Source organism: Chrysemys picta, chromosome 14 (assembly GCF_011386835.1).
Source record: "Chrysemys picta bellii isolate R12L10 chromosome 14, ASM1138683v2, whole genome shotgun sequence".
Lineage (NCBI taxonomy): Eukaryota > Metazoa > Chordata > Testudines > Emydidae > Chrysemys > Chrysemys picta.
In genome coordinates this window covers 20,826,880-20,854,236 of record NC_088804.1, presented here as the reverse complement: position 1 = coordinate 20,854,236, position 27,357 = coordinate 20,826,880, and the positions used below count along the sequence as shown (strand labels likewise).

Here is a 27,357-nt window from a genome sequence, read left to right as displayed (position 1 = left end):
GGGTAAGAACCTCACTTCTTCAGATGCAAGAACCCCTTAGGGGCTACTTAACTTACAACAGAGTGGGAGAGAGGGTGAGTGGGCCACAGTGGCCGCCAGCAGAGGCAGAATCCAGGCAGCTCAACCATGGCAAAAAGTGGTATTTGCCCCTCTCCATCTTGGCTGTGCCTTCAGGTGGCACAGCACAGAATCTGTCCCATTATACTTACCAGAAAGCTTAATCCTATCTGGGGTGCTAGAAAGCAGCACATTACAGAGGGTGTCTAGCGCCAGGTAACATGCACTCCCTGCCAATGCTGTCTCATGCACAGAAGGCTGAAACATGGCCACAGTCTTGCCCCATCCAAACATGCCCTTTTAGCTAACCATAATGCTAGCTCCGATCCCTTGTGTGCCCATGTGCAGCCAGCCAAATTATGGTCTTCTGCTGATTGGGGGGTTGGAGGACATGGAGGGAAAGCATAATTTGTCCCATAAGTTTCAAATGACTGCCACATCAAAGCTATTAAATTCAGCTGGGTCAATCAATGTAAGTGCTACATATGTGCAGTAGATCCAGTAGGTAACACATCCAGTTCTGGGAATTATTTTTTAAAGAACATATGCACAAACTGAATTAAAAGTTGATGAAAAAAGAAAATTAATTGGACCAATGGATTTGGCTAGTTATTTTGTCTTTGGATGGATAACATGTTCAGACACTGGTAGGAATCCTTCATTCATTTCAGTTGGAATGACAAGAGCACATATTTTTTATTCAGGAATTTGGTTCAGCGCTAAATTTTGCATTTTGCTTGAGTTGAGCTAGGAAGGCACTGACTTCCAATAAGGCCATGTCTATACTACCACTTTTGTTGGTATAACTTATGTCACTCAGGGGTGTGAAAACACCCTTCCCCCCCCCCCCAGCAACGTAAGTTACACCAACATAAGTGCCAGCATGCACAGCGGTATGGCAGGAGAGCGCTTCTCCTGCTGACATAGCTACTGCTATTCGTGGAGATGGTTTTGCTCACTCCCGCTAGCATAGAGCAGCTACACAAGCAATCTTACAGCGGAACAGCTGCATTGGTACTGCTTTACCACTGTAAGCTCGCTAGTGTAGACATTCAAAAACCCTTCAACACATTTTTTTAAAATACAATTAAATCACTGGACTTCATATTGTAAAGAATTATATGACAATTTTTGGATAACATAAAAAAAGTGTAATTACCATCAAAGGCTGAGTTATAGTTAATTAAAAACTCACTTTGCCATTGGCAGGGTCTACCGCTAATAGAAATAATACTTTTCACTTACAAATTACCATTATATGATGACAACCTCCTCCCCTTCCCCACCCCCGTCACCAAAAGTGACTCATCTTAAAGTGACATACCAATAATTAACAATGGCGAAGAGTCCCAGACTTGTGTATTGTAGTTCTCTGCTTATCTACAAGCCAAAGTATATGGTCAGCAGTGAGCCAAACTTCTCAGCTAGTGTCCTGCACCTTAACTCAGAAGCAGTAATTTAACTTCCTGCTTGTACCAGCTATCCCAATTGACCTCTAATGACGTTTCTCCTGAATGGTAACAAATGAGCACCAGGATTTTGCAGAGTAGCCTACTGCCCTCCCTCCATTAGAAGCTGGAGGGACAGAAAAGACCATTACAGTACTTTCTAAAGATTTCCAAGCCAAAAGAAGTTTCTTGGAAGTGGCAGACAGGTAGAACAATCGGAATGCTGGAGAACCAGAATTGAAAGAAACCTTGAAGTCTGAGGATACCAAAGATATTCCTGTTCTCTAGGGGTGGAAATCAGAACTTGTGCCATTTTGGCTTTGGCCATACACTAACTAAGCCTCCCAATAGGGAATGAAAGAGGTCAGCTGTGGACAAGGGAAAAATTCAGCCCCAACAGAGACCAATGAGCAGCCATCAGATGATTTTAACTTTAACTCATTCCTGTCATGGGCTGGATTTAAATCAACAGCCTAGCAGTAAAAGGGGTTTTATGACATTACCAATTGTCAGAGCCATCCTGGTATAATACATTTAAGTATTTTGTAATACACTTATACATAAGGTGAAGTATGACTTATGCTACTTATGTCTCTTTAATCCGCATCGTACACAAGACCTTCACCACTGGCTCCCATCTTCGGAGTCTTAGTTTCTTCCTATGTCATTTTAATAGCTTTCAGTTCTGTTTCTATTGTGCATTTCCAGTCTACCATTGTCCTCAGTCTACCTCATCTCCTCCTGCCCTTAGGATTCCAGTCCAAAGCTTGGGTTGTTAGGGTCTTTCCTCCACGTGTTCTAGCCATCTCTATTTTTGTACCATCATTTCCTGTCCTAACAGTTTGTTTCCTCCTCCAAACCTCTTAATTTGTGAATTTTTTCCAACCATCTGATGTTGAAGATTTGTCTAAGGCAGCTGTTTTAAAAACTTGGAGTTTAGCTAATAAGATCTTGATAAAGTTTCTAAGTGTCAGTGCCTTATAGTAAGACAGACTTTACAGTGGTGTTAAATATTTGAAGTTTGGTTTGGTGGTCAAGGTTTCTGTTTCTCTGGTGTTGCAAAGGCACATCTGGCTTTTGTTATTAGGTAAAGTATACTTCAACATACTTCACAGATCTAATTTATTGTAATAAATTAGGAAATCTTAAGATTCCCTAGACATTCTTGATATGTTTTTTCTTACGTTAACTTTTTTTTTAAACCTCTGAAAACCATCTTGCAAACTCTGCAGTTGATATAGTAACTTACAAAACACCCTCTTGTCCATTGGCCATTGTTATGCCTTTCTAAACAGATGAACCTGAAGTGTAATGCTATTAGGTGTTTGCTCAGTTAGGTACTGTGACTGGGTCAGGCCAAATGGCTATAGGAGCGTGGTCCTGTTGGTATCCAGGAAGTGGGCGGGCAAAGCCCGCCCACTTTTAAAGGACCTCCCCCCAGCCTAAGGGGAGGATCCACAGGTCCATGATACCAAATAAATACGGGGGACAACTAATGAAAAAAACAGGAACGGGAGTGAGGTGCTACAGGAGAGTGGTGGAAGGTAGATACATTAGCCCCAGATTAAGCAGGTCCCTTTCCCCTGGGTAAAATAACAGGGACTATTCCAGAACAATCAGGAACTTGCTAGAACCAATTAAGGCAAGCAGGCCAATTAGGACACCTGGAGCCAATTAGGAAGCTACTAGAACCAATTAAGGTAGGTAGGATAATCAGGGCACCTGGTTAAAAGAAAGACCTCCCTTCAATTAGGAAGAGGCATGTAGGAGCTGGGAATGAGAGGACGTGCTGCTGAAGGACTGAGGAAAACAGGAAGTAGGTCCTGTGGTGAGGACAAAGAAGGTGCTGGGGGGAGATCATGGGGAAGTGGCCCAGGGAGTTGTAGCTGTCACACAGCTGTTACCGGAGACTTGTAGACAGCTGTGATCCACAGGGCCCTGGGCTGGAACCCGGAGTAGAGGGGGGTCCCGGGTTCCCCCCATTCTCCCAAGTCCCTATTTGACACAAGAGGAGTTGACCTGGACTGTCAGTCATATCAGAGGGGAAGGTCTCAGGCATGTCCCTGACCCACTAGGTGGGACCACAGAGACTGCGGGGATTGTTCTCCTTCCTATTCCCCCCTGCTGGCCAGTGATGAGGTTAGCTGAGTGAACGGCAGGTTTGAGCCAGTAGCAAAAGTGGCCAAACTGAGGGCTGCCGTGAACCTCGGAGGCAAGCAAAGCCATCGGAAAGCGCAGGACCCACCAAGGCAGAGGAGGAACTTTGTCACAGTACACGATCTCAGAATCGTTAACAATATTTTAAAAAAAGCTCCTGAAAGTTCAGATTACCTTAACAGATGAATTATGATGTCTCGATTACATGAAAATCCACAGGAGGTGATCAGATATTTCTAGATAACACTGTTTAGTATTTTTCATGCATGACTGAAAAAGATATTCTAATGCTTTCCTCTAGGTTATTTTGCCTCTCAGAAGGCAGACCAACCAACAGAACACCTGTTGATGGTTCATATTCATTGACTTTGCCCTAGAGCTTATTCTCACACAGGAGTCCAATATCAACAGCAAGCCGGAGGATTAATGTATCTTTCATTTTCAGCCTTTTCATTTTTTTTCCAGACAGCTGCACTAATATTCACTGAAAAAATTCAAGACAGTACGTAATGTTCTTCTTCAGTTGGGCACATTTATGTTCCCCTGTGTTTTCACATTCCAATTACATCTTCATTTCAGGGGAGATCCACTTGAAAGTGAATGTAAAAATGGCACTGCTGGATTCCAGCATTTATTATTTTCCATTGACTCCATATCAGATGTGGTCAGTTTACAGTTTATATAAAAAAACTGCTTAATCTAACTGCCAGCCATGCAAATTTAATCTGGGATTTGGGAAGTGATCTGGGTTCTTTTCTTTCTCACTACTAACTGGAATTCTGCCAGCTACAAAGACCTGTTGTGTCTTTGTGGGTTTGCACAGGTGTAACTGATTGGAAGCCATTAAACACTGATGATGATGATACACAAGAAGAAATATGATACTACTCACTCCATTAGCTGGGTAGGCTCTGCAGTAAGGCCAACAGGAGTAAAAAGCAGTGAAAGCTAATGCTGGTCACTGAAGGCCTTGCATACTCACAGAGAGAAGGTTTGTTGAGTAAGAAGGTGGTCATTTCTAGATGGTCACGTTTCAAAGTAAAATAGCACTCAAATATCTGGGTCTTGCTCCAAAACCCAAGGAAGTTAATGCAAAGATTCTCAGACTCCAACATGCTTTGGATCAGATCCCCGAGAAAGGTCTCCAAATTGCCAGCAACATGTTCACTACTTGAACGGCTGGAAACCACCAGCTTTGTGTTGCATTTGGTATTATGCTTTATTTACCTTCTTAACTGGAGAAAACAACAAGGTATTTGCATTTCATCTTATATGCACATTTGAATTCAGAAATTTTAAAATCAAGCTATTTTAAAGTGTTTGAATTTAATGCTGCAATAAGCAAGTTTTCTAGCAAATGACATGGATCTTCTCCTTATGTGACATCTCCATTACAGGATGTATGCAACAACAGTACCCCATTCTAAACAATCTTCTGTTAATCTGTTTGTGGCTGAATAGTCCTTTTGATCATCCCAGAATCCACTACATCATCCATCCAAGATCATCTTTTTCCTGCCTCATGTTCTGCCATTAACTTTCCCTCCCAGTGCCCCATAAACATGTACCACCCATTGAACCCCTGAAAATGTGACTGCAAATCAAATCTCTCTTTTCATAAATTCTCTCGTCTAGCGTTTGCTGACTTCCAGTCATCTCCAATAATAGAGATTACATTGATCATTTAATCACAATGCTTTGAACCAACCAATTTTTTACAACCCTCAACAGTGTCTTGATACAGTTTGCAAATTCACTGAAAAAAATATGTAGCGATGTTATAACTTTCCAATGTTTAGCAAACTCATCTGGCTTTATCTGTGCCAAGACAGCTGTTAACACATTACTGTGGGAACATACTACCTCCATGATGATTCTTCTTGCTTACCCATTTGTTTTTTCAATAAAGGTAGAAGGAATTGCTACAGCACCATCAGATCCTCTTCCATCAATAGTTACTGAGAAATCTCTATAACCAGCTTGGTGGACAATTTGATGTAAGTTTAATTTTCAGAAGTGTCCGTGCATTCTGGGTACTTAACTTGAGACATACAGGGTCTTATTTTCAGAGATAATGAACATCGATCACACCAACTGACCTCCAGATCGGCTCAATGCATGTTTCAAGTTGGGCACCAAAAATGAAAGCTCCCAAAGTTAGTGCCCAATTTTGAAAATGTAACCCTTAAATTCATGGTGTGACTCCAATACCAGACCACTCCAAGGCCAGACTCCACACCACATTAGGTTAATAATGTGTTCAATATCACCCATAAAATGGTGGACATATTCAGATAATTATTTCTCATCATTGGAATAGACTTGGGAGTGCCAGTGCGTGGGTCTGGAAAAGTTTACCAAGAGACTCATTGGAATATAGAGATTAATTCCAAGCTGCACCATAACTTGAGTGAACTTGTATCAAATTGTCTCTTCCTCACATTTCCATCCGACACACAGCAGTATCATTGTGTGTTAACAGCTTTTTTATTTTAATATGAGCTTTTGCTAAAGACATGCATGAGTTTTACTCTTCTCACTAATAACCAGAATATCTATACTACTGACATTGCAGAGGAAGTGTCTCTTACTTGCCATGTTTTCTATAATGAAATCTTTGTGTTCTGTGGCATATTCATTTGCTGATTTAGATCTCTGTGACATTTTGATCAGATGTCATTCACAAGTACAGTTCAGTTGGGGCTTAGTCTCAGTAGTGCATGATGAGTAACAAGCAGTTCTGTAAAGAGGATTGAGAGTAAGAGTCTAATACTGGTGGATTTTGCAAGTTTCTCCCCAGCAAAGAGAAAAAATCCTCAGGCCAGTGGCCACCACTGCCAGTGAAGGTTAAAAAACCTGGCACTGTATCTTTGAAATACAAAATGCGGTATCCATTACTGGAGACCGGGAAAAGTTCTGGAGCTAATTTCACAAACATTTTAGGCAAGTAAAAACAAAAAGAAAAAATCATAGAAAACATAATAAAGGATGTCATCTTTGAAGTAGTTTGGGAAAAACAAACACACACCAGCCTCCAAGTCTTGCTATAGCAACAGCAGGAAGGCAATGCTGTGGTGTTGCTTATTAAAGCAGATGCTCTAAAAACCTTTGGCTGTGAATTTGGTTTGAATTAGAGCTCCAGTGATGTGTGTCAGAGCATCACAATCCTTTTTCTCATTCCCATTTGAAGTTAATACCCCATGGAGGTTAAACAATAAATATTATCAGTTAAACCAGAAAACCCTAAACAACAATAGTTCTTAGTGCTTGTGCAGGCTTTTACATTTTAAAAACATTGTGTACACACTAATCACTCCTCACAACTTCCCTCTGACACTGGATAGCATTAACATCCCTCTTTTTACAGGTGGAGGAGTAGGCACACAAGGGATATACAAAGTCATTATCAGAGCTGGGATCAGCATGCATGAATTCCTGGTTCCTAACCATTACTCAACCCACTAGACCGTGCTGTCATAACCCAACTTCTAATACATCTCTGAATACTTGGGATAGTCTATTTTTATGTGAATTAAGCAAGTGCAGTCTCGTTAGTGTCATGGGGAGAAGAACTAATATGATGCCTATCTACATATGTAACCCAAAATCATAGGCCTGGTCTACACTAGGAGGTTATGTCGAATTTAGCAGCGTTAATTCAAATTAACCCTGCACCCGTCCACACAACGAAGCTATTTATTTCGACATAGAGGTCTCTTTAAATCGATTTCTGTACTCCTCCCCGACGAGGGGAGTAGCGCTAAATTCGACATGGCCATGTCCAATTAGGGTTAGTGTGGACGGAATTCAACGCTAATAGCTCCGGGAGCTATCCCACAGTGCACCACTCTATTGACACTCTGGACAGCAGTCCGAGCTCGGATGCTCTGACCAGCCACACAGGAAAAGCCCCAGGAAAATTTGAATTCCTTTTCCTGTCTGGCCAGTTTGAATCTCATTTCCTGTTTGGACATCGTGGCGAGCTCAGCAGCACTGGCAACGATGCAGAGCTCTCCAGCAGAGGTGACCATGCAATAGCAGAATAGAAAGAGGGCCCCAGCATGGACTGATCGGGAAGTCTTGGATCTGATCGCTGTGTGGGGCGATGAGTCCGTGCTTTCGGAGCTGCGATCGAAAAGACGGAATGTGAAGATCTACGAGAAGATCTCAAAAGCCATGACGGAGAGAGGATACAGCCGGGATGCAACGCAGTGCCATGTGAAAATCAAGGAGCTGAGACAAGCGTACCAGAAGACCAAAGAGTCAAACGGATGCTCCGGATCCCAGCCCCAGACATGCCGTTTCTACGAGGCACTGCATTCCATTCTAGGTGCAGCCGCCACCACTACCCCACCACTGTCCGTGGACTCTGATGATGGGGTATTGTTGACGGCCGCTTCCTCAGAGCTGTTCACGGACGGGGAAGATGAGAAAGGAGATGAGGAGGACGAGGCAGTCGACAGCGCTTTCAACGCTCATTTCCCCGACAGCCAGGATCTCTTCATCACCCTCACGGAGATCCCCTACCAACCCTCCCAAGGCAGTAACCCGGACCGTGAATCAGGGGAAACATCAGTAGGTAAGTGTTTTAAACATTTATTTTGAATACAATAGGCATGGTATGTTAGCAATGGGTTTTTAATGATTAGTTTGCCCTAGGCGCTTTACTTTTTAGTCCTTGCCAGTGCAGCTACTGGAAAAGTCTGTTAACATGTCTGGGGATAGAGTAGAAATCCTCCAGGGACATCTCCACGAAGCTCTCCTGGAGGTAATGTGAAAGCCTTTGCATAAGGTTCCTGGGGAGAGCGGCCTTATTGCCTCCTCCCTGGTAGGAAACTTTTCCGCGCCAGGCTAGCAGCAGGTACTCCGGTATCATTACCTGGCAAAGCATGGCGGCATACGGCCCTGGTGTTTGCTGGCATTCACGCAGCATGCGGTCTTTCTCTGTCTCCGTAATCCTCATCAGAGTGATATCACTCATGGTGACCTGCTTTGAATTAGGGGAATTTTAGTATGGGGACTGATTGCCTGTTCCTTTAAATAACTGTAACCGGCGGTTTACAGCCACGCGGTGGGGGCAGGGAGGCGAACCGTTCCTGCTGAGGGGTTCGCCGTCAGCATGCCGGGATCTTTCCCGGAGACAGCCGCGACGGGGGTGGGACAGGGGCAGAGTTCATGCCAGCCAGATCGCCGGCAGCGTGCAGGGATCTTTCCCGAGCCCAGCCACGTGGTGGGGGTGGGGAGGCGAACCGTTCACGCTGAGCGGTTTGCTGGCAGCATACAGGGATCTTTCCCAGGGACAGCTGCGACGGGGGTGGGACAGGGGCAGAGTTCATGCTGGCCGGATTGCAGGCAGCAGGAACTGGCCAACGCTAGGAGCATTGCTTGGAACCTGAAAGGAGGGCATTGTTATAAATTAAGTTTTAAGCAGCCAAAAGTCTACGGCTTACCATGGCCGCCTGCTAGCAGAATTCCATTGTCCGGCCCCACTTGTGTGATCTGTACAGCAAGATCCCAGGCACTCAATGTGAAGACAGAAAATTCGACCTTGTACTGAGTGCACATGTGATAGGTACTGTGCATGGTCTTGTTCACAGAGAAAGACTATATTCATCGTTTGCAAAAATGTATCTTTTTGAGAAATTCACTCCCTTTTTCCCATCCCACAGCTGCGAGCGTCTCCCGAGCTACCCCGCCATCTCCCTCCCAGAGGCTGGCGCAGATTAGGCGGAGAAAGAAAAGGACACGGGACGAGATGTTCTCAGAACTTATGGTCTGTTCCCGAGCCAAGGCGGCACAGCAGACCCAGTGGAGGGAGAACATGTCGTAATACCAGCGATCACACAGCGAACGGGAGGACAGGTGGAGGCAGGAAGAACAGCAGGTGACTCAAACGCTGCTTGGACTAATGAGGTAGCAAACGGACACGCTCCGGCACCTTGTAGATGTTCTGCGGACCGGAGGCAGGAGGACAGAGCCTCACTGCATTCTATCTCTAATCGCCCTCCCCCGCCACAAAGTCCCATCCCCGCCTCACCCAAAGTCCCAAGTAGGAGGGGCAGCAGGGGCCGTGAAAACAGTCACTCCACCCCTGCAAACTGCTCAAATTTCAGAAGGCTCTCATTCCCAAAGATTTGATACGTCCTTTCCTTCCCTCCAAATGCACCTCACCCAAGCCCCCGTCCCAGTTTCATCCCCTAACTGTGTAGTTCTTAATAAAAAATATGTTTCTGTTAATTACTGTTTCCGTCATGTTCTTTTAAAGGACAGTGTGTTTGAAGGGGAGGAAGGGGGTTGGTAGTTGGAGAGGACAGTCACCTTTACCAGGGTACAGACACGGGGGCAGGTTCAGCAGAAGGTCACACACACATTGCAGTCACTAGGCACACTGGTCAGTCTGGGAGGTGGTTTTCATGTTCTGTGTGTGGGGGCTATGTGAGTTTGTGGCGGGGGAGGGCGGTTACAGATCTTATGCAGCGGTCCTTAGCCTGGATGACAGAGCCACGCAGCAGGAGATCTGTAACCGCCCTCCCCCGCCACAAAGTCACATAGCCCCCATACACAGAGTCCCAAAAAGGAGGGGTGGCAGGCTCCGTTGAAACAACCAGTCCACCACTGCGGACCGCTCTAGGAGCAGGAGCCTGTCATTCCTCGAGTTTAGAAGCGTCCTTTCCATCACTACACCCGCTCCCCACCACAGTCTGCGTCCCAGTTTCAACCCTTTACCGCAAAATCCTTAATAAAGAAAACGGTGTTAATGAACAAAGTTTCATTTATTTTATTTTTAAAGGTATGTTGGAAGGGGGGGGAGGGGGTTGGTAACTGGAGAGGATAGTCAACATTAAGTGGGTAAAGAAACAGGGGCAGGTTCAGCTTCTGTTTAAAAAAAACGTAGTAGTCACAGGTTACCCTGGTCACTCTGGAACCTAGCTTTCAAAGCTTCCCGGATGCACAGTGCGTCCTGCTGGGCTCTTCTAATCGCCCGGCTGTCTGGCTGGGTGTAATCAGCAGCCAGGCGATTTGCCTCAACCTCCCACCCCACCATAAACGTCTCCCCCTTGCTCTCACAGAGATTGTGGAGCACACAGCAAGCTGCAATAACAATGGGGATATTGGTTTCGCTGAGATCAGAGCGAGTCAGTAAGCTTCTCCATCTCCCCTTCAGACATCCAAAAGCACACTCCACCACCATTCTGCACTTGCTCAGCCGGTAGTTGAAGAGTTCTTTTTCACTGTCCAGGGCACCTGTATAGGGCTTCATGAGCCAGGGCATTAGCGGGTAGGCTGGGTCCCCGAGGATCACTATAGGCATCTCCACATCCCCAACAATTATTTTGTGGTCCAGGAAGTAAATACCTTCCTGCAGTCATCTAAACAGACCAGAGTTCCTGAAAACGCGAGCGTCATGAACCTTGCCCGGCCATCCGACATTGATGTTGGTAAAACGTCCCCTATGGTCCACCAGTGCTTGCAGCACCATTGAAAAGTAGCCCTTTCGGTTAATGTACTGGCTGGCCTGGTGGTCCGGTGCCAGGATAGGGATGTGAGTTCCATCTATAGCCCCACCGCAGTTTGGGAATCCCATCGCGGCAAAGCCATCTATGATCACTTGCACGTTTCCCAGGGTCACTATCTTTGAGAGCAGTAGCTCAACGATTGCGTTGGCTACTTACATCACAGCAACCCCCACGGTAGATTTGCCCACGCCAAATTGGTTCGCAACTGACCGGTAGCTGTTTGGCGTTGCAAGCTTCCAGAGGGCTATGGCCACTCGCTTCTGGACAGTCAGGGCTGCTCGCATCCGGGTGTCCTTGCGCTTCAGGGCAGGGGACAGCAACTCACAAAGTTCCAGGAAAGTTCCCTTACGCATCCAAAAGTTTCGCAGCCACTGTGATTCATCCCAGACCTGCAACACTATGCGGTCCCACCAGTCCGTGCTTGTTTCCCGGGCCCAGAATCGCCATTCCACAGCATCAACATGACCCATTGCCACCATGATGTTCACGGCGCGGGGTCCCATGCTTTGTGAGAGGTCTGTGCCCCTCTCAGACTTAATATCCTCACCGCGCTGCCGTAGCCTCCTCGCCCGATTTCTCAGCATCTGCCTCTGAAAAAGGTGGATGATAAGGCGCGAGGTGTTGACAATGGCCATAACTGCAGCGATGATCGCAGCGGGCTCCATGCTCGCGGTGCTGTGGCGTCCGCGCTGTCAATCACCAGAAAAGTGCGCGAACTGATTGCCCGCCGGCGCTTTCACGGAGGGAGGGCGGGAGTGAGGGTTGAATGACCACAGTTACCCAAAACCACCCTCAACACATTTTTTGCCCCAGCAGGCATTGGGGGCTCGACCCAGAATTCCAGTGGGCAGCGGGGACTGCGGGAACTGTGGGATAACTACCCACAGTGCACCGCTTTCAATGTCGACACTTGCCCCGTTAGTGTGGACTCTCAAAGTCGAATTACTGTCTTTAGTGTGGATACACACATTCAACTTTGTAATATCGGTTCCACAAATTCGCTTTAAGTAAAATCGAACTACTCTCGTAGTGTAGACATACCCATAGTGTCTTCTTTTGCCATCATGCTGCATTGCAAGCACATGCTACCGCTTAGTGTGGGTGGAGTTGACATTACTGCTTTCTGTGTCCCTTCTGCTACCTGCACAGAAGTTGTAGGGAGGAGCACAGGCTGCAGAAGGGAAGAGTCTGGAGGAGGTACACAAAATCAATCTATATGCACATGGCTTGAATGCTATCTGCAGTTGCAGCATCTATGTAACTAGTTCTCTAGAGCCAGTTTAGTTTTAGAAACATGGAGTTATTACCCAGAACGCAGTAAATGAAACAAGGTGGCAGAGGTCAGTCTAGCAAGAACCACAGGAGAGTGTACAATTAACAGGCAAACATATCAGCACCTAGAAACAGAGCCAGCGGCAGCATGGAGGGACTAGGACCACCAGGAATGCTGGATTTCCAAATAACGTATTTGCAGGTGCAAGAAAGCAGTGGAAGCAAGAACTGAATCTGCATCCAGAGCTGACCATGGCAGATAAAAAGGAGAACATGAAGGCAAAATCTTTTTTACTATTGCAGTGGGAGCAAGGGGAGGATAAGAAGTGAATGAGACACTATTTCCGGGAATAATGGCTGAAACAGCTGATAAAGGAGATGGATGAGTACTGTGACCCCAGGCAGAATGAAACTACAGAGAGTTAATGGATTTTTTTGTATCCTGAAACCAAGAAGCAGAAGCATACTTACATTACAGAGCTGAGAACTCTGGTGTCCACATGTAACTTAGGAGACGTTAAAGATTCCCTATTAAAGACAGGGTTATTTGTGGGACATATGATCACAGTTTACAGGAGAGATTATTGAGACACACAGATCTAACCCTAGGAAATGCCTCCAAATAGCAAGGACAGCTGAACTGTCCAGGGAAAGTATGAAAACAACAGCAGCCACTAGTGGAGAACAAGAACGAGATCAAGTTCAGGGAACCCAGGGAGTAGGACAGAGACAGACTGACTGTGAATGCTTGTATTGTGGAAAGCAACATGAAAGGCATAAAGAAAAATGCCAGCAATGGTATAAGGGGTGGGGAAAACAGAACCACTTTAAAGTGTTGCAGCTATCCCAGAAAGAAAAAAGCCACAGTACATGCACTGAAGGATGTAGATACTTCCAGTGAAGAGGAGAATATCTGCAGTGTGACTCTAGCAGATTCAAAGACTTTCAACATAAACACGCTGCAGAAGAAGGCTGCCAGCCATTCAAGTGCCATATTTGCAACTATGCTATTGGATCAATAACCAATTCAATTCCAGCTGAGTTGTGGGGCCAGCCACAATCTAATCCCAGAAACACTGATAAACAGATTAGAGAAATGTACAAAGTGCTGGTGATGGACAATAAAACCATTTTGAGGCCAGCTGGCAAATGCAGACTATTGATAAGAAACCCATGAAACAAGAGCTATGATCACTTGAAGTTGGTAGTTAACACATAGAAATAACACCCACTGCTGGGCAGCAGGGCAGTGCAAGCCATGGATTTGATCACAGTACAACACCAGAATACCCTCAGTGTGGGAGAGGAAGGCAACAGCCAACGGGGCCCTGTGAAGCATTCTAACAGAACATAAGAAGATATTTCAAGGAGATGGACATTTAGAGGTCAATTCAAAGTTGGAAATAGACCCCCATGCAGTGGTGGATTAATAATTTTGCCGCCTCTAGGCTGGGAAATAATTGCCGCCCTGCCCCCCCCCCCGATTCCGCCCTTTTTTTGCCCCCATTCCAACCCCTTCCCCAAAGTCCCTGTCCCAACTCCACCCCCTCCCTTCCCTTATTGGATCCCTTCCCCAAATCCCCGGCCCTGCCTCTTGCCCCAGTGCGCGGCATTCTCCCTCCTCCCCCCTCCCTCCCTGCCCCGCGAAACAGCTGTTTCGCAGCGCAAGCGCTGGGAGGGGAGAGAAACAGGACGCGGCGGCACACTTGCAGAGGAGGCGGAGGTGAGCTGGAGCGGAGGGGAGCTTCCGCCCCTGCAAATTTGCCGCCCTAGGCCTAGGCAATAATACGGCGCTGCCCCCATGTTCAGCCTGTGAGACTGCCAAAGCAGAGTTCTGTTAGCTCTGGTGGATCCACTGAAGAAGAACCTGGCAAGACTGTGAAGAGAAGGCATCATTACACCCATTGAAACTAGAACTATCTTTCCAGGTTCTGCACACTCCTATCAGAAGCCTCTGAACCCTTGAGACAGTTAACACAATGATGTAGCACGTAGCACGGGAATGGTCAGAGACCCAAGAACATGCATTTGAAAGAGTAAGGAAAATCATAAATGAGACACCACTCCTAGCATACTACAGCCCTGTAGAGAGCAGCTAGAGCTGCAACGAGATGCCTCAGGAGGTGACCTAGAAGCAATATTGATGCAAAGCCGGCAACCCATTGCATTTGCACATAGAGCCCTGACCAACTCAGAAAGGGGATACGCTCAGATAGAAAAGTTGCAACTGGGTGTGCTATTTAGAATTGAACGATTCCATCAGTTCACTTGTGAGCACAAGGTGGAGATGCAGTCAGATCACAAGCCATGAGAAAGCATCATGAACAAGCCATGGCTGAGTGCACCCCAGTGACTCCCATGCATGTGACTGACACTCCAGCGTTATGATGTGAGGATAAGGCACTGGGGCGGGGAAGATAAAATGAGCCGTGCATACTGCCCAGAATATCACACAGGCTGCTGAATGAGATTAATAGGAGATAGAGCCTATTAATATGCTACAGTACCTTTTCATCTCTAATGGGAGGCTCCAGGCAACCCAACAAAGCACTTAATAGGATGGGGTGTTACTGGCTGTACAACAGTTCATGCTCCTGGGCTGGCCAGTTTACAAATGCCACAGGAGGTCATCCCTCCTCACTGGGCGAGGGATGAGCTGTGAGTGCAAGATGGGATTTTGTTTGAAGCAGAGGCCCCGGAGCCTGCCTAATGGGTGGGAGACCACCCAGGGCACTGTGGTAAGGAAGGCGCTGTGGTCAAGAGGCAAGGAGCAGGGCAGGTCTGGGGTACTAGGCCACAGAAGAGAGTTTGGGGCAATGTGTGGGGGGGGAAGAGAGGCAGTGGGGCCCAGGGGCGATAGAGGGTGGAGAGCCTGGAGAGGCAGCAGGCGCCAAGGGCAAGGGGGGGACAGGTAGGGAGCCCAGGGAGGCAGCGGGGTCCAGGGGCATTGGGGGGGAGCCCAGGAAGGCAGCAGGACCTGGGTTCGATGGGGGGAAGAGTGGGGAGCCCAGGGACGCAGCAGGGACCTGGAGCAATGTGCGGGGGGAAGCCCAGGGAGGCAGTGGGGGCTAGGAGCAATGGGGGAGAGCCTGGAGAGGCAGCAGGGGCCTGGGGTGATGGATGGGTGGGTGGGGAGCTCAGGGAAGCAGCGGGAGCCTGGGGCGCCAAAATACAAGTTTGCCCAAGGCGCCATTTTCCCTAAGGCCAGCCCTGAGAGGCCCAGTATGACACCACCCAACAGAAAAAAGACATCAACATGGTGGAAGCAAGTCCCCCACCAACAGTGATGACACAGAAGTGGGAGATAGGCTTGAAGACCAGTGTACTTGAAGGACTATGAGGCCTAACAGACCACAAGAAGGTTGGTGGTAATGGCCACACCCAGGGGTTGGCTATGTACTAGTTGTGACATATCATATTTTTATAAAACCATATAGACTGCTAAGTTAATATAATGTAACTGGGATATGCTTCATGCAAAAGGTCTCTTGTAAGGTATCATTACAAAGCTTATACTCTACTGAGTGTGATCATCCTATTTGTATAAATGTACCACTCTTGTATCTAAAACTAGAAATATAAAATATAACTCTGAGGGTCTATTGTAATTATGCAAAGTGTGGGCCATTAATGGTGGTTTGGAATCTTGATGACTCCCATTAACCAGGACCATTGTCTGCAGATGGCTGTGTTTTACCTGTGAGTCTTCCTGTATATGTGTGTGCTGGCAACTGGGCAATGAAGTCTTGCAGTGACATGTGATCATGTCACCTGAACTGGAATCCATCTTTAACCTGGTGCTTTTCCAGTGAGGCGGGGCGGAAACCCAGAGGGACAAAGGGTTCCCGCCTTATGCAAAAGATACATAAAGGAGTGGAACAGAACGAAGGGGGAGGAGCCATCATGAAGAATCCCCTAGCTACCACCTAAGCTGGAACAAGAGCTGAATCAGGGGAAAGAATTGTGCCCAGGCCTGGAAGGTGTCCAGTCTGAGGAAAAAACTTACTGAAGCATCTCTAAGGATAAGATTGTCTGTATTTAGTTTGATTAGACATAGATTTTTGCATTTTATTTTATTTTGCTTGGTAACTTACTTTGTTCTGTCTGTTACTACTTGGAACCACTTAAATCCTACTTTCTGTATTTAATAAAAATCACTTTTTACTTATTAATTAACTCAGAGTATGTATTAATATCTGGGGGAGCAAACAACTGTGCATCTCTCTATCAGTGTTATAGAGGGCGAACAATTTATGAGTTTACCCTGCATAAGCTTTATACAGGGTAAAACGGATTTATTATCTGGATTTAGATCCCACTGGGAGTTGAGCATCTGAGTGCTAAAGACGAGCACACTTCTGTGGGCTGTTTTCAGGTAAACCTGCAGCTTTGGGGCAAGTAATTCAGACCCTGGGTCTGTGTTGGAGCAGACTGGAGTGTCTGGCTCAGTAAGACAGCATGCTGGAGTCCTGAGCTGGCAGGGAAAACAGGAGCAGGGGTAGTCTTGGTACATTAGGTGGCAGCTCCCAAGGAGGTTTCTATGATTCAACCCGTCACACTAGTAACCTCTGGCCCCAGCAAGTCAGCGAACACTGGCACAAGAGACAACAACAAAAATTGTTCACTGGGACATTGCAGCAACCTATCATGGAACTTGGAGGGAGCAGCACAGGTTGCAGGAGGGATGGGTTTGGAGCAGACACAAAGAAGCCGATCAGTGTGCTCATGGCACAAATGCTAGCTGCGAAGTCAGCATCTCTGTAAACAGCTCTCTTAATAAAGAGCCAGTTTAGTGGCTGGTTTAGTGGTATAGAAACCTGGAGTCCTCTCATGTTATTACCTTGCAGGCAGTACATAAAAACACCTTTCACTGTATATCTATGTGCAACAACATTAATTTGCAGGTGCTTTGTAAACACATTCCAACCACATGTGGAGTTGTCTGGTGCTGTAAATCCTATCATAACACATTGTACACAACAGTCATCTGAGCTGTCCACTTATTTGAGCAGCAGCAACCCAGCAGATCACGACATACTAAACCAGAAAGAGACAGTCTCTTGACAAGTAGACACAAACAGTAAGCTTGATCCTGCAACCACTGAAGTCGATTGCAAAACCCTCACTGGCTTCAATGTGTGCAAGATTAGACCCAAAGTTACAATCTACCATGTATCATATTAGCCAAGATCTGGTTAGCATTAATAGCCAGCCTATGGGCAGGGCCGGCTCCAGCACCAGCCCACCAAGCTTGTGCTTGGGGCGGCACCTGGAGGGGGGCGGCGCAGCGCTCCGGCCCCCAGGGAGAGCGGGGCCACGGCCGGGCTCACCGCCCTCCCCCCGGCGCCCTCCCCCCGGCCACCGGGGGGAGAGCGGCGAGCCCTGGCTGGGGCTCTCCCCCCAGCCGGGGCTCGCCGCCCTCCTCCCAGGGCTCCGGCCGCCCTCCCCCCCGGCCGCCAGGGGGAGAGCGGAGCCCCCGCCGGGGCTCGCCGCCCTCCTCCCAGGGGTCTGGCCGCCCTCCCCCCACCCCATAGGGGGGGGGGGGCGGCCAGCGGCTTTTTTGCCTGGGGCGGCAAAAAAGCCAGAGCCGGCCCTGCCTATGGGTCAAATTCTACCTGCAGATAAGTTCTCATTCACTTTAATAAGACTTGTGCGCATAAATCCAAGGGCAGAGGTTGGCATTATGGCATTACCCTCTTTAGGTTTGCTGTGTGGCATGATGAAGTCTATTAACCTTCCCCCATATGCAGAGATTCCTCTAGCGTCTCATGAATTCAGATGTGAAAAATTTTAAATGGATGAATGTAGGGGACGTATGACTTTAGGTTACCAGTGGTCCTGAGTGATGTAGCCAAAGGCTTCCATGGACAACAAAATCAAGTTATTTTGATTCTTGGTTCAGTTTAGGATTCATGAAAGCAAATAATAACAACAATACCTAGCTCTTCTATAACTTTTTTCATCTGCAGAATGCAAAGAATTTTACAACAGAGGTCAGTATCATTATCCCAGTTCTACAGATGGGAAAACTAAGGCACCGAAGGGGTGAAGTGACTTGCTCAAGGTGATCCAGCAGGCCAGTGCCACAGCTGGGGGAGAATGCAGGTCTCCTGAGTCCCAGTCCAGTGCTCTAACCATTACACCACACTACTTCTAAGCAACAAATCCAAGCCACAAAAGCCCCAGGAGAGCACATAACCGCAGCTCTGGAATTGAATTTTTACTCAGTACAACCCTAAGTGCAATTTCCTTCAATGCATAAAAACCTAGATTAAACCAGCCCTCACTAACATATTTTGCATTATGTATTAACTTCAGAAACATACAAATTAATTCCTCAGAAATCTGGCTTAATTTAATTGCATTGCTTTTTGACAGAAGTCATTTTAAAAACACCACATGCTACATTTCACGTTTAATGTAATGTCATCGTTCAACATGTATTTTACTGAAAGAGAAATTAAAGCAAGAATATTAACAGAAAATTATCTCAAATTTTACCATAGGCAACTTAAAGATAGCATTAGTCATTCCTCGTGAAAAAGCAGTTGGGTGGTATATATGTCATTAAAATAACGTCCAAATTCTGCTTTCAGTTACACTGGTGTAATTCTGCTGGCCCTTTAGCATAAGAACATAAGAACGGCCATAGTGGGTCAGACCAAAGGTCCATCTAGCCCAGTATCCTGTCTTCCGACAGTGGCCAATGCCAGGTGCCCGGGTCCCAGAGGAATGAACAGAACAGGTAATTATCAAGTAATCCATCCCCTGTCACCCATTCCCAGCTTCTGGCAAACAGAGGCTAGGGACACCATCCCTGCCCATCTTGGCTAATAGCCATTGATAGACCTATCCTCCATGAATTTATCTAGTTCTTTTTTGAACCCTGTTATAGTCTTGGCAAGGGATAGGCAACCTGCGGCACGCGAGCTGATTTTCAGTGGCACTCACACTGCCCGGATCCTGGCCACCGGTCCGGGGAGCTCTGCATTTTAATTTAATTTTAAATGAAGCTTCTGAAACATTTTAAAAACCTTATTTACTTTACAAACAATAGTTTAGTTATATATTATAGACTTAGAGAAAGAGACCTTCTAAAAACGTTAAAATGTATTACAGTCACATGAAACCTTAAATTAGAGTGAATAAATGAAGACTCGGCACACCACTTCTGAAAGGTTGCCGACCCCTGGTCTTGGCCTTCACAACATCCTCTGGCAAGGAGTTCCACAGCAATCAAGAACAACCAATCTCCTTTATCATTCTTTGATTATTAAGTGATCCAATGATAAAAAATGTTTCACACTAGCTCTGGCTACATTAAAAGCATTACATTATGCATTACACACAGTGGGTTCCCTTAAAATCTTCAGATAAAATCTTAGCTCCATTACAGTTAATGGAAGTTTTGCCATTGACTTCAATAGGGTCAGGATTTGACCTTTGGTATTAAACATATTTATGTTATGTGTAATATTTACTGTACTTAGATTAGGGTATTATCTCAAATGTCACTGCACCTGCTTAAATAGTTAAATGAGATAAATTCAAATTTTTTAAAATGCCTTCTGTAGGAAGCTATTTGGGCAAAATAAATTGATTACTTCTTCCAAACAGTCTGAAAGAATGTCCAGAAACAATTCTAGGTTCTGTTAGACTCCCATGTAAACAACATGTCCTGCAACTTTTTAAAAAGTTCCTTAAAAATCTATAATCTATATACAGATGGGTTTTCTATTTCCATCCAATAAGGATATTTTCACCAAAGGAGAAACTGGCTGATATGCAGGGAGATAGTGAAACTGACTTTATTGAAAGTGCTGTCAAATGTGTCAAGTAAAAAAAACAAAAACCACAGAGTAAACTATTGTTTCCCTACTAACTTCCTTCCACTATAACAATCTAGGTGTTATTTGTACTGTCGAGATAGGATTGAGAAGCAGCATAGTCCAATGGAGAGGTTACTGGTTTGGGAGTCAGGAAATCTGAGTCCACTTCCAGTTCTACCACTGACCTGCAGTGTGACCCTGGCAAGTCATTTCACTGCTCTGTGCCCACTTCTCCTCTCATCCTTAGTCTGCCCTGTCTCTATAGATTGTAAGCTATTTGGGGCAGGCCATGTTTCTGGCCATAGTTTTTGTACAGTACCTAACACAATGAGGCTCTGATCTCAGTTAGGGCGTCTAGGTGTTATCACAGTATAAGTGATAATATGAGGTACACATTTTGCAGACATTCAGTATGCAATGTTCAAGTTAACTGTGTCCCTTTAGCAGCATGCCAAATAAGCAGACAATTTGGCTGCTTGTAAAATTACCCCAATAAGAGCGTGATTGTGCTCTTATTTAAGTCCATGGTAAAACCCTTCTTTGATTTCAGCTGAAGTAAGGGAGCAGGTCCATTTACTATTACTGACCAGATTGTCTCGATTTATGAGTATTTAGCTAATACTTAGAAAAAAATGCTCTATCGTGATGCCTACCAAGTCTGTGATTAATTTCTCTTTTCCCTCACAGTGATTATGTCAGGCTCTTGTAATTTTTTGCAGAAGTGTTTAGCTTTTATGAGCCACTTCTTTATTCTAAAATCTCAGACAGTTATAACATCCATTCTAAAGCAAATAGCTGCAATAATGCAAACAATTCACATCCATGTAATTTTATGGCTGCTCAGCACTAGTCAATATGTTAATTAGAACCTTGCAAAATAGACCATGTTTATTTCCTCATGTCAGGCACTACTCCCATTGACTTCAGTGACAGTTTTGCGTAAGAAAGGACTGCAGTATTTGGAAGATAGTGTCAAATCTACACAGTACTTAAGAAAATGACAGTCCTTGTGACTAATGTTATTTCAAAACTAAATTTAAAGTTTTTAAAAAGTCCCTTACCGTAAATCTTTTTATGTAATCAGACACACAAAATCCTCCCAGGCTCAAACAAAGGGATCTGTGCAGTGAAGATTTCTGATACAAAGTTCCCATTTTTTTTTAGCCTGTATGGCAGTAACCCAGGTAGCCTGAAGCCTTTTACTGAATTAACCAAAGCCTTGTTGGATCTTACTAGAATTCTGTGTGTGTGATAAATTAAGCATTTCATCTTATCTGACACTACACGAGGCATTTCAATCATTTCACTTCCTTATCTGTAGTACTAGTTTCTATCTGTATCCTTGCAGCTCATTTCCTGAATCACCGATAAGAGAGGAAACAAACTCAGCAGAAGAGGATGGCCAAATCACTTGAAGTTAATCAAGAGTCCTCTCTATACATTTCTGTCAGTGTTATTTGGCTTTCTTGTTTTTGCCCAATTTAACTTTTTGTTCTTATATTTAAAAAAACACAACTTTGGTTCCAGCTGTCATTTACTAGCATTGTTCCCACATTCAGTCACAGACACTAATGCAGTATTCACATCAATGTGATTGTATCAGTACATGAGAACATTTTGCTCTCAGATCTTAGAGGGCAACAATGTCATAGGAATTGAGGAGACAAGGGTAAATTGTCAGCCTCTATATATGCACTCAAAAGAATTACTCACACAGATACATACACCTGCACCCATGGTTTCGATAATTTAACACCTGTGCTCAGACAAGTATTAATTGCACCTGCAAAATCCCTCATGGTCAAGGGGTTTACAGGTGTAAATTAACATTTAAGTACACGCAGGTGATGAACTATTTCAAATGCATTGCACCCATAAGGCATGGCCATGTGTGTGCTAAGCAATTTTGTGAACACACAGCTTGTGGCCCATTTAAACATTTCCCCCAAAACTGAAGTGAAAAGTACATTTATGCCAATATGCATACAAACTGAGACTCCCAGTAAATGACTGCACCTTTATTTTGTCTTAGTAAGAATTTAATCAGTTTTTAGATGGTAAGTTCTTTGGAGCAGGGACCATGTCTTTCCATGTTTTTGGACACTGCCCAGCACAATGATCCTGATGGGGCCTATGGACATTACTGTCATATAAATGTTAAAATAAGACCACCAGCACATTTTCACATAAAGAAAAAAAGACATTGGAAGACCTGAGAAGAGAAGTAAGTTCCACAGAAGTAATGACGGAAATCTACTTGCAGTTCTGTGCTGTGGCTTCATTTTCCCCTCTGTTAATGCAATAAATGATAGTAGCTAATAGTTTTAGCTCTTTGCAAGTGTGACATTATTTGATTAAAATATGACCATATAGATCATTGTTGCAACCACTGTTTTATGTTTGCAACAAATCTTGACAAAATGTGGCATGTAAAATGTCTATGAAAAGGTTATGATTTGATGGTTATGATTATGCAATTTGTATGTACTATTTTTGTATTTGAAGTTATGAATATTGGCCCTATACCTGGATTTCAAATGTTTGCTCCTGGGGTAACACCCATAAGGTAGCTAGCCAGCACATCTTGAAGGGACTACTCAAATTGAGTGGCCCATCAAAAGAACATTTAACTGACATTTAACAGACCATGGGAGATGCCTATCTACACTTAATGGAATTTCCTGCTATGACTTGGTGAAATGCATGGACATGTGACTTGCCCATGTGACTCCAAACTCCATCTTTTTGCTGTAATTTTCCACAGTAAGAACAATGGGATTCCCTCCACATAGCAGAAGATATAAAAGGCTCTGGAAACCCCTCCATTTTGCCTCTATCCTGGTCCAGTCTCTGGAATATGGACTTATACTAATGGGAGCGTTTCAACCAATGGACTGAGGACCTTCCAATGATTTGGAAGCAACCAGACACTTATTAAGCCAGCAGTTTATTCCATCACTGTTAGAAGTCTGAACCAAGAACTTTGCAATTACTGAATGTATTTGATTCCTTTAACCAATTTTAACTCTCACCTTTCTTTCTTTCTTTTTCTTTTTATGAATAAATCTTTAGATTTTAGATACTAAAGGATTGGCATCAGTGTGATTTTGGGGTAAAATCTAAGTTATATATTGACCTGGGTGTGTGACTGGTCCTTTGGGATCAGAAGACCCTTTCATTTGATGTAAAGAACCACTCATCTCTGAATCCAGTGGTTTTGGTGGGGATATAAGAACTGGAATGCCCAAGGAAACCGCTTTTATGACTTCTTGTTAGCTTGTGTGGCAAAACGGGAGTTTACTTTTGTGGCTGGTTTGGTATATCTTATGAAAGAATAACCACCAGTTTTGGGTTGTGTTTGCCCTATTTCTCAGCAGTTCATCCTGAATTTGGCATCCTCAGTTGTGTCCCACTGAGCCACGGTTACAACAAGCAATTATCTCTGCTTGGATGAGTGCATTGTAAGAAACTACTTACCTTAGATCAGTGGTTTTCAAACTTTTTTCCTGGGGACCCAGTTGAAAAAAATTGATGATGCCCTTGACCCAATGGAGCTGGGGATAAGGGGTTTGGAGTGTGGGAGGGGCTCAGGGCTGGGGCAGAGGATTGGGGTGCAGGGATGAGGGCTGCAGGGTGGGCCGGGAATGAGGGGTTATGGGTATGGGAGGGGGCTCTGGGCTGGGGGTTGGGGTGCGGGAGTGGGTCAGGGCTCTGGGCTCGGGGTGCAGGCTCTGGGGTGGGGTTGGGGATGAGGGGTTTGGGGTGTATGAGGGGATCCAGGTTTGGGGGGGATCAGAGCTGGGGCAGGGGATTGGGGCTCGGGGTTGGGGTGTGGACTTACCTCTGGTGGCTCCTGATCAGTGGCGCAGCTGGGGTACAGAGGCAGACTTCCTGCCTGTCCTGGCACCGCGGACCGCGCTGCACCCCGGAAGCAGCCAGCAGCAGGTCCGGTTCCTAGGCGGAGATGCACAAGCAGCTCCGCATGGCTCTCACCTGCAGGCACCGCCTCTCCCTCCCCCCCCCCCCAGCATTCCCGGCCAATGGGAATGTGGAGCCGGTGCTCAGGGTGGGGGCAGTGCGTGGAGCCCTGTGGCCCCTCTGCCTAGAAGCCAGACCCGCTGCTGGCTGCTTCCAGGGCGCAACATGGTGTCGGAACAGGTAGGCACTAGCCCGCCTTAGCTGAGCAGCACCGCTGACGGGACTTTTAACATCCCAGTCGACAGTGCTGATCAGAGCCACTAGGGTCCCTGGGTGCGGAGCGGGGCGACCCAGTGACTTACATGCCGCGACCCAGTACTGGGTTGCGACCTGAACTTTGAAAAGCACTGCCTTAGATTACATTGGGAAAGAGTAAAGTAGGATCCTGATATACAAAGTGACACTCCTTTACTTAGGGCCAGTAACTGCAGTGGAGATGCATGAGTGTCACTGAAGGCAGCTTTTGGAATTAGCACAGGCTATGTCTTCACTGATGAAAAAGGTGTGTTTTACTGTGGGATAACTAACGAGCATTAGCTATCCTGCTGTAAAAACATAGTGGAGACAAGTCACTGTACTTTTATCACAAGGAAAAGCTGGTGAGGTTAACCACGGGTGGTGGGTGTCACCTATCTATCTTGTAGTAAAATCTACAAGTGACTTGTCTTTACTTTGGATTTTCCAGCGAGGTAACTATTGCCATGTTATCTCGCTGTATAAAAAGTCACCTTTGTGTCGGTGCAGATAAAGACAAAGAACTAACGGGTGAGGGAACAACAGTTGTGTGGTTAAAACCAAGGGATGGACTGGTCCAGGATGCTTGTTATGCTGCAAAAATCACTGCCTGTCTTGCGGATGGTCTGTATTTTGACCTTGCTAGGCATGTTTTTCAATTGTGCTCAGCTACATCAGAATACAGGCCATTTTGATGTTCAGGTGAAGGGGATTGAGGAGACCTACAAATGGAGAAATCTGCTTAGGGCTTCGGATGGTGCAATATAAGCTCTTGGGGTGGGAGCATATCTACTGTGCAATATTTACAGTATAACATCTTGACTTGTGATCCATACGGCTTACTCCTAACTAAATCACACACCCTAAGAGTCAGGAAAGATGGGCTCTGCCTCTGGTCATAGACTTCCTATGTGACTTTGCATCGTTTTTTCTCATCTGTAATACTGGGTTATTAATACCTTCCTATCTCACAAAGCTTTACAAAGTTTACAAAGCTTTTGGAGATCCCAGGATTTAGTATCTATTAATATTATTATATATTATTCTTATTACTATTATTAAAGATAGAACTAGACTAAAATCTCAGAACCAAAACACCACCAAATTTCAGGAGCTCCAAAACCCAAATCAGAACCCAGGGGCATATTTTGCAATCTAGGCAAAATCCAGCCCTTAGTCCTCTGCTCTTTGGACAGGAGAATTAGCCATCAAGAGGAGGGCTCCTAAGCTATTCTGCCTGGACAGGAGAAGATAGTTCAGGGGAGCCCTATGATAGCACACTCAGCAACATTCCTTACATCTGCTCAAATGAGGATCAATGTACGCTTCCCTATTCCCAGTGTCTGCTGCCAGACAACACCAGGCACTCAGGAGCCAAGAGGTTGAACACGGCCACTGTCCTAGCTTTTAGGGAAGTCATGGATTGCAACCCTCACATCACAACCTTAAAGGTGCCCAGAGCAGGTTCTCATTTGATAGGGGCCCAGTTCCCTGTTAAATCAGAACTGGAAGTGGATTTAGGAGAAGGCATCCCATAAAGAAGTTGAGGGACAAGGTTGAGGCTCCTAATCTCTGGTTCAGTGAGGAGACACGCCCTTTTCAAGCCCCCTAGCCCTCATATTAGGAGAAGGCAGTTGGATCCCGGAAATGGGCTGGGAACAAGTTGTGGAGAGGTAAGGGGTGTGGGGCTGATGGCAGACCTCTACCAAATAGAAATGACTATGGAAGAATGATAACCTGCACTGTATGAGTTATGTTGGGTAGTTCCCAGAGGAGTTAAGTTAATTAAGTTACATCCTAGTTTAAACCACATCCCTTGAATCTTGTATTTCTTCCCGTACGTCCAGGACAAATGCATCATGCTTTATTCCTGCCTGGGTGCAGCACTGAGGAAAGAGAAAAGGCTCCTTGCACCCACACATGATAGGAAAAGGTTTTTATTCATACAAGGCAGGATGTGTTTTATAGCGTCACAAGTGATACACAATGAAAATTAAAATGCAGTTAATTTTGAGAGGGTACAAACAATTGCATTGTTATTCTGTATTTTCCAGAGATTATATTACTTAATGTGGCACCAAAAGCATGTGGAGCATGTAAGCGTCAAGCCAACTGGACAAGCTTGCACGAAAAAGAGAATCCGTTAGGAAATTTGGCAGAGAGACTGGAACAAGCAATGTTCAGCCTGCAACCTTCCATTATCAGATCTAAATACAGAAGGGTAGCGTAAAATGATACTTTACTGCAGTATTTTTATTAATAATTAAGAATATAATTATCATGATCAGATCCACCAGCTTTTCCACTCTCTCCTTTTTAACAGTTGTAAAGACTGAACATGAAGCTTACTTTTTACCTTCCATTTGGCTCCTGTGGTTCAGACTGTTGGATACTTTACACAAAGATGCTAAAAGCAACTAATGAAAGCAGTGATATAACAGTGACATTCAGTTTGCAAAAGAAGAAAATCAAATGATCCAGTTTTGCCAAATGAACAATATTTTCCTTTTAACATGTTGTATTAGATCAGCAAACAGGATAACAGATACAAGGCCAAATTTTCCTCTCAGATACACCTATATAAATCAAGAATAACTTGCCTGGATTTACACCATTGTAAATGAGAGCAGAATTTAGTCCTCAGCATTCATATGCAGATATTCTAAGATTTAATTACAAAAAGCCCCATTTTAAACGTATTATTCAATGTGCGGCCAGACAGTATGTCTAGAATAAATGCAAAGCTATTATAAAAATAATGACAGGGGACTGAAACCTTGATATGTTGCATACTACTGTGTGAAATATGAAAACAAAAGTGACAACGAAAAATCAAGTTACTGCTCTAAAAAATATGGCCTTCAC

The 27,357-nt window shown here is 45.1% G+C and overlaps 1 protein-coding gene across 5 annotated transcripts in view; it reads right to left on the bottom strand.

Annotated features, from left to right (window-relative positions):
• MYLK3 (myosin light chain kinase 3) overlaps positions 1 to 27,357 on the bottom strand; it is a 104,502-nt gene that overhangs the window by 45,571 nt on the left and 31,574 nt on the right. Inside the window, exon 1 of one of the 5 annotated variants that reach the window (XM_005289851.4) lies at positions 21,342 to 21,523. The exons of the other annotated variants lie outside the window; for them this stretch is intronic. Coding sequence (XP_005289908.2) covers positions 21,342 to 21,434 — 93 coding nt within the window. The 5' untranslated portion in view covers positions 21,435 to 21,523. Of the gene's footprint in view, positions 1 to 21,341; positions 21,524 to 27,357 lie in introns of those variants that run through there. 5 annotated transcript variants of the gene reach the window in all.